Source organism: Thalia democratica, chromosome 3 (genome assembly GCF_965202585.1).
Source record: "Thalia democratica chromosome 3, ktThaDemo2.hap1.1, whole genome shotgun sequence".
In the NCBI taxonomy this organism is placed as follows: domain Eukaryota; kingdom Metazoa; phylum Chordata; class Thaliacea; order Salpida; family Salpidae; genus Thalia; species Thalia democratica.
Window position 1 is genome coordinate 80,237,419 of NC_139167.1, and position 8,236 is coordinate 80,245,654.

Here is an 8,236-nt window from a genome sequence, read left to right on the forward strand (position 1 = left end):
CAATAAAGTAGTACACTGTTGATTTAAATCACTTTGACAACATGCAGATGATGTAGATTTGTTTTGTTTTCTTTCTTATTCATTCATAAACAGTTCAAGTTTTAACTGTCATTGGTTTTGAATTGTATGTGCTTGTACATTAAGTACCTTTTATTACTTAAAGAAACATGTAAAAGGTAAACTCTAAAAGTACATATGTAGAGAAAGTTAAAGTAAAAATTTGATGACCTACCACTTTCAAGAAAACTTTTCTAAAATGAATTGCAAATTTTTAGAAATTTCTGCAAACAGAATTTTTGTATAATTACGTAATAAATAAAAACTTTGTGCAAAAAATTCACTTGGTGACATTCACGAGGTCTCTCTTCTCTCGCTTTGACAACTTTAAGCTAATTTTTAACTTTTAGCTCTAACTTTTTTAAACCTTGTTTTTTTCAAAAATAAATTTTACCATCATGTCAAGCACCGAATTCTGCTTCAAAAAACACCAAACACTTTATAAAAAGGATAAAAAATAAGCATAAAATAGCTTTAAAACTTCAAATCTTTGAATTTACACTATTTTTTGTTTTAAATATCTTTCAAACTTTTATCTATTTGCATGATATGAGTTAGTAACAATTAGCAGGTATTAGTATTCGAACCGTGTTCATAGCAAATATCTCTGCTATGTTTTTTATTTCAGCTTTAAAATTTTCTTTCTGTAAAAGATTTGTATTTGTGACTGTTCATTAACTGCTAAAACAAAATCTGTATAAGTAAATTTAAATGTTTTAAATCAAACTTTGATTTAATATAATAACCATAAACTTGAGATTAATAGTTTAGTTTATGTAACTTACTATACAAACTTGTTGGTTTGTTTATTTAGTTTTCAAATAATGCTCACTCTAGTTTTAATGAGATATTTCGGTGTAATAAACACCTTAATAAACACTTACGAAGACATTAAGGCTTCTTAGCTTAACTTTACAAACTATGTTTAACACATAACAAAACACTAATGAAGCTATTAGCAAAAGTTTAATTCATTATAAAAACTGTTAAAGAACATATAGCTTTTATCTAAAAACCATAACAAACGTAGTCATTAAAGTTATAATAGGCATTATATAACCTATTTTGACACTTACATCTCATACTTCACAGTAAAAATTAATGCAGTTATAGTAACAAGTTTTAGTTATAAATATAAGTTTTTAAAACCATAAGTCTTTCAATACTTTGGCTTTTTTGATTTAGTTTTAGTTATTATACTTTTTATATATAAACCTTGAACTTTTTTTTTTCTTCAATTGTTTTGATTTATTCTTAACAACTGAAGATCTCTTGTATTTTAATATAGGAGTAAAACATTGTTTTGTTTATAATAAACTGTGAAAATAAAATATAATGGTCTTTTTAAAGCTACTTAAGTTGAAAAACTTTCTATTACTTGATTTATAGCAAATTACAATATCATTAAAAATATGCAAATTTTTTACCATCAAAATTGAATGATAATGAACAAGTATAATTTTTTTGGAATTTTTTTCATACTTTTTTTAAAACTCACCAATACTTTAAAATAAACTTTTCCATCGTTTCTTGCACAAAATTTCATGCTAAAAAACCCCAAAAAATATATTAAAACGATGAAAAATAAGCTAAATTGAATATTAAATTTCAAAGCTTAAATATAAGTCTTATTATATTTGTACATTGAACACTAACTACTGTCAATAACTATGTGCCTATATATTTTGTTGAAATTAGTAAATGATGTTTTAAGTGTAATAGTTGTTGACTTTTCTTTTAAGTTTATTTTTTTATAACTCAAAAGATTAAAATCACCATATATAAAGTTTAAGATGGGAGCTCAAATGTCTATAAAGTTTGTTTTGTCCCTAACCGCTAGTAAAACATTCAATCATTAATATGCTTATATTCATGGATAGTTCCTTATCTCAAAAGCATATGTATTCAAGTAGTTTACATTGATATTAAAAACGCTTACAATTCAGCATTACAGAAACGATAATTAGAAATATCAAGTCAGTATGGACTTCATAAGTTCTTAGCGAAGTGGTTCTATAATTGAAAATAAATTATAAATTAACTTATTATTACTTATAAACTAAACAAAAGTTTTATAAGTACATACTATGTATTTAAGACCGTTTAAGAAAAACCGTTTAAGCTTAAAAATCATTAAAAAATATTTTCTTAAAGCACTTTGATTGTTAACTAACTAAAGTTTATTAACTAAGAGTGTAAACAAATATGTATTGTTTATTGAACGAAAAAAAAAGCGCTCAAATATTTGGTCCTAGGACCTGGTGTACGAAAAATCCTTTCGATCATCAAGTCATACACCAGGATACAGTTGAATACAGTTTAAAGTCATGTCCAGGACATGTGCAAGACAACTAAATAAATTTCCTAAAATAATTAAACTATAAAAGTTAAATTTTAACCACAACACAACTTGTTAAGTTTTTCCACTACAAGTTAAAAAATCTACGGAAAAATTGCTGTCCTGGATTTGTTTCGTTCGAATCATCGTTTTGTGAATCAGTTGCACGAGATGGTAGAATATTACATCTGAAATAAAAACTAATGTTTTAGATTGACGTTATTTTCCATTTTGAAAAATCAAACTTTTAATGTATCATGTTCCTTAGAGATTTTAAAGAAGATTCTTTTTATTAAAAACGTTAATAAAAAAAGATATGTTGACCAAGTTTTCAAGATAATGAATTTTAAATAAATAAAAAAATGTTAAGAAATATATTTTAAAATCAGCTAAAAACATTAATTAAAATGGTAATTGTTTCACATTAGCAACTTACGGTTCCAAAGTTACTTCTTCGTAATTATCTTCAACCTCAACAGTCTTCTTGGGCGGGAGGAGGTCTTCCAGTTGCTTCAATACTTTCTCATCCTTCAACTCAACTGGTGGAAAAACTACAACGAACTTTACAATCATCCTTCCGTTTATCAGCGGGTTTCTGTGCTTCGGCATTCCCTCCTCGTTTATGTATTTCACCATGCAGCCGTCTTTGATGTCACCTATGAAAGTTTATTCACTTAATACTGTGATTTGTTTTACATTTTTTAGATTGATAAGAGTGTTTAATAACTTAAATTTAAATGCTGGTTAGACCTTTTGGCCTGTTTAATTTTTATGTTTATTTTTCTTTCTCTTCATTTTATCATTAGTAAACTGAAATATTTTAACTCGTAAACAACAGCATTATTCAGATGTTGTTAAAAATTAATAATATATCATACTACTTCAAAATATTAATTTCAACTAAATTAGAAAAAACAAACAACAACATACAGGGTCCGTTTGTGACAAGAAGTTTTCTTCCATCCAGAGTCTTTATGACGCGCTGGAACCCAGTGAGAGCCTCACTTAAGGAAATATCAATTTGCAAGTGCAGGTCCATGTTGTTCCTCGTGTAAACGTCGTGGGGCTTCTGCTTCAACCCGATTATGACGTCACCTGCGATCTTGCCGGGCTCCTCGTCTCCCGCGCCCGTGAACTTGACCGTGTGACCCGTTTTCATTCCTGTTGAAGTACAAAAATGTTATGTTTTGTTTTGAAACAATAAAAACTACTTGAGAACTTTGTTTGAGAATTCAATTGAATTTAATGAGCTTTATGAACTTAATCTGCTCAAATTGTAAAAACTCGGAATAATTTTTGGTAATTAAATAATTTGATTATCTCATACAAGTTATTTATGTTTTTATTGTAACCAATTATTAAAAAAGACACATTTATTTATTTATTTTAGCTTAAAATATTTTCGAAAAAAAAACCGTGTGTGAAATATAAATGATAACAAAACAATGTTTCACTCCTATATTCGGATATAGAAAATCATCAGTTGTTGTAAATAATATACAAACCTTATTCAAATAGAATATCCCAATATAGGAGTGAAACGTTGTTTTGTTGATAATAAACTGCAAAACTAAATAATAAATAAAAATATCCTCATAGCTAATTAAATGAAAACTTAAATTGTTTGATTTAAAACAAACTACAATGATATAAATAAAAATATAAGTTTTAATAAAAAATAAAACCTATATCAATATGAACTTCAATGATTTTGGGTTGGGTTAGAATCTTTTTTCCATGACAATTCTTGCATTTGTTAACGATAATCTTTCCTTCACCGTTGCAAAAATGACATGTTTGTTGTATCTAAAAACATGCAATATTAAAATATAGGTTTACATTAGTACTTCATAATTCAAAAAACTTCATCAGTGTTCTTACAAAAAAAATATTTCTGAACAGACATATATTTAAACTGTTTAGATCATACAATAAAGTACTAATGATTATAAACAAAAACATTATATATACATAATACAATACTAAAACACTCACCCGTCGAACCATGTTCATTCCTAAATTCTGCAGGAAGAACCTGAAACCCTGACCATCGCAGTGCCTGCAACTTCTAACGTTACTACCCCCTCTACCGCTGCACTGCTCGCACAGAACCTTCCTGTTTATTTTCAACCGTCTGGTGGCGCCGCTGTACATTTGCTCCAACGAGACCTTCAGCTCGTGCACGACGTCCGCTACCTTGGCCGGTACGCGTTGCCCACCCACTTGAAACAAACAAAAGTTAAAATGAATACCGATAACTACATAACTACCAAAAGCGTTTGGATTGTAAACCTTTATCATATTGTAATATGTAAATGTTAGAAATAGTATTTTACTACGATATCTATAAACAAATTTGTTTGAAAATCAAATTTATCCTAAAACTACTTGATACTTTTAAGTATAAAATGGTACCAGTATCGCTTAATTTTCGCAATATTTTGATATTGTTTTGCAATGTTTTCAAGCATAAAATTCAACAACTTACTTCCACCAAAACCGAAAAAGTCGAAAATGTCCGTTGGTTCCTGATTCTGGTTACTGCCTCCTTTCTTCAGCGCCTGCTCGCCCCCCTCGTCGTATATTGCTCTCTTCTCCTCGTCCGACAAAACCTCGTACGCGTTAGATATTTCCTTGAACTGTTGTGTACGTTTGTTTGAAAAAGAAAATATATAGAAGTAATGTGATATAAGTAAAGGATATATTCTTGAACTGTGCGAAACTTGTTTGTGAGACAAGTTGCTTAAAGTATAAAGTAGATTTAAGTAAGAAAATATCCTTTAACTGTTGAAGTTTGTAGTGTTTGTGAGATTAAAATTACAAGATATGGCATTTTAATTTAAATATTTAATATAAAATAAATTTTCTGAACCGTTATATATTAGTTTTCTAGATGAAAGTTATTCTATATTGCACTGTGTAAAAAATGTAAAGGCTAAATTTCTATTAGAAATAAAAAGCGAATACTTAAATAAATTATATAATGTTTAAATAAGATTTTTATACTCTAATAATAGAAGCTTAACAGCATTCAAATCTAAAAGTTAGTCAAAAATGCATTATTTTTCTAAAAAGTATTATATTCAAATTTCAGTGATATAAAATATTTCAAAATAAGTAAAGTGATTTTTTAAACTATCAACAAAGAACTTATAGAATACCTTCTCAGAAGCTTGATTATTTCCCGGGTTCTTATCAGGATGAAATTTCATGGCCATTTTTCTGTAAGCTTTTTTCAATTCAGCATCAGTTGCTGTGCTAGTTACACCGAGTTAATAAAAATATACTAATCATTATAAATATAAAGTTTAATTAAAACCTCAACTTAAACGAGTTACGGGAAGCTCAATAATCAAGCTTCAAGATAAAGTATACTTGAAATTTGAATTAAATTACAAACGATATTTATTCAAACTGCTTAAAGCACATTATTTTAATAAAAATATACTATTCATAAAAAATATAAAGCTTCATTTAGACCTCAAGTTAAACGAATTATGAGTTACCCCATAATCAAGTATCACAAAATATACTTGAAATTCAAATAAGACTATAAACGAGATTCATTAAAATTGCTTTGAGCACATTTTTTTGATAAAAATATACTATCTATTAAATAACATAATGATAAAACTAACAATTTAGTCTAATGTTATCTTACTTAATACTTAAGCTAAGAGCTATTAATTACATTGATACTTGTTAAAATCCAGTTTATAATGCTTGTTGATTTGTGTAGAACTTATCTATAAAACAACACATCAAACTAGTATTAAAGAGAACCCTTAGTTACAATAAATATGTGCGTAGACATTTATTAGGACACTAAAATTTAGCTATATAAAGGACAAACTATATTAACACGTATTAAAATACTAATGAAATTATTAGTCAAAGTAATTTGTTTTATAAACTTTTAAAGAACTAAATACATCAATATACTTTATAAAAAAGTAATTTTTGTCTAAAGACCATACCAACTGTAGTCATTGAAATTTATGCAAACTTTTATGCTATAAAATTGAATGATAATGAACAAGTATAACTTTTTTTCGGAAGATTTTTCTATTTATTTTAAACTTGCCAATAATTAAAAATAAACATTTCCGTCGTTTCTGGCGGAAAATTTTATGCGAAAAAACACCAAAAAATTTATCAAAACGATAAAAAATAAGATTTATTTCACGATACTTTCTTATGGCAAATTTGAGCCGGAAAATTAATTTTATCACGTGATTTCTCTTCTCTCGCTTTGAAAATTTTAAGCTTGTTTTAAACTTTTGGCTATAACTTTTTTAAACTTTATTTTATTTTAGAATAGATTTTACTATCGATTTCAGCACAAAATTCTGCTTTAAAAAACACCAAACACTTTATAAAAATGATGAAAAATAGACAAAATGGAAGTTTGAAACTTCAAAGCTTTGAGTTTGAACTATTTGGTTTTTGAACACGTTTCAAACTTGTATGCTTTTGTATGATATGAGTTAGAAATTGAAACACATAGCAGGCACTAGCATCTTCATAACAAATACCACTGCTATATTCCTAATTTCCGCTTTAAACCTTCATTTTAGTTCAAAGATTTACATTTTTAACCATTAACTAACTGCTTAAACAAAAAGTATTCTACAAGAGTCTAAAATTAAGTCGTGTTGCTAATACTATTACATTAAGCTTGTGATTAATTAGTGAAGTTTTTTCTCAATAACTTTTTGTAGAAACTTATTGGTTTGTGTACTTATTATTAAAACAATACTTCACTCTAGTATACATAGTTGCAATAAGTATGTGAATAAACATTTATGCAGACATTAATGCTTAGCTTAACTTCACTATTATCAATTTGGTCGTTATTTTGTACAATAACTTATTTTTACACGACTTAAGTTTAGCATTATTTCTTAATTTAACAGTTTAATACACATAAAACAATTAAGTTTCGACATAAACACAAAAAAACTTCATCAAGTTTATAAGTAAGTGTACATACTTCTTAAAACTTGACAATTTTTTTTTTCAAGTGTGCACTGACAAACTTATCTATAAGACTTGACTGTGTATAGTCAAATAACTTGCTAATGTAAACTTTTAATACTTTTGAGTAGTATTGTTCACTTAGATAATCTGTTCAAAACAGTAATAAATTCAAGTTATTCAAAAGTAGTTAGACACTTATTTAGATTTAAGTGGGTCTTTTAATAAACTCTTAATGTTTTAACACAATGAACTGTTGAAAACTTAGAAAGATGAACTATCATCAATTCATAATACTGTGTTGTTTAAACTATATACAAAAACCTGCACATTTCACTTATCATGTAACTTACGTAAAAACTAAGCTAAAATCTATCATGATTTTTAAAATGTTATCATTCTTCAAAAGTTAATATGTGTGAACTTGTTGCTGTATATAGATTTTAACTAAAGTTATTTCCTTTTATCTTGGTTGTTTCAGTATTATTTATCTGGTTCAACTAAAGTATAATTATATCTTTTTTTATACAAAAACTATTTTATGTTTGTCATTTAAAAAAGTGATAAAACTAACAATTTAATCTAATGTTATCTTACTTAATACTTAAGCGAACAGCTATTATTTACATCGTTAGTTATTTAAATCTAGTTTATAAAGCTTGTTGATTTGTGTAGTACTTATTTATAAAACAACACTTCAAACTAGTAGTAAAGAGAACCGTTAGTTGCAATAAACATGTGAGTAAACATTTTTTAGGACACTAAAGTTTAACTTTACAAACTATATTAACACGTATCAAAATACTAATGAAACTATGAGTCAAAGTAATTTTTTAATAAACTTTTAAAGAACTAATTACATCA

The 8,236-nt window shown here is 26.8% G+C and overlaps 1 protein-coding gene across 1 annotated transcript; it reads right to left on the bottom strand.

Moving 5' to 3' along the window:
• Positions 1–2,827: 2,827 nt before the first annotated feature.
• LOC145832595 (dnaJ homolog subfamily A member 1-like) lies at positions 2,828–5,667 on the bottom strand (the record flags this gene model as incomplete). Its single annotated transcript, XM_082939901.1, has 6 exons — positions 2,828–3,051; positions 3,326–3,556; positions 4,081–4,201; positions 4,391–4,617; positions 4,884–5,034; positions 5,557–5,667. Coding segments are annotated over 6 exons (1,065 nt in total), but the record flags the coding sequence as incomplete, so codon positions are not given.
• Between the last annotated feature and the right edge of the window lie 2,569 nt (positions 5,668–8,236).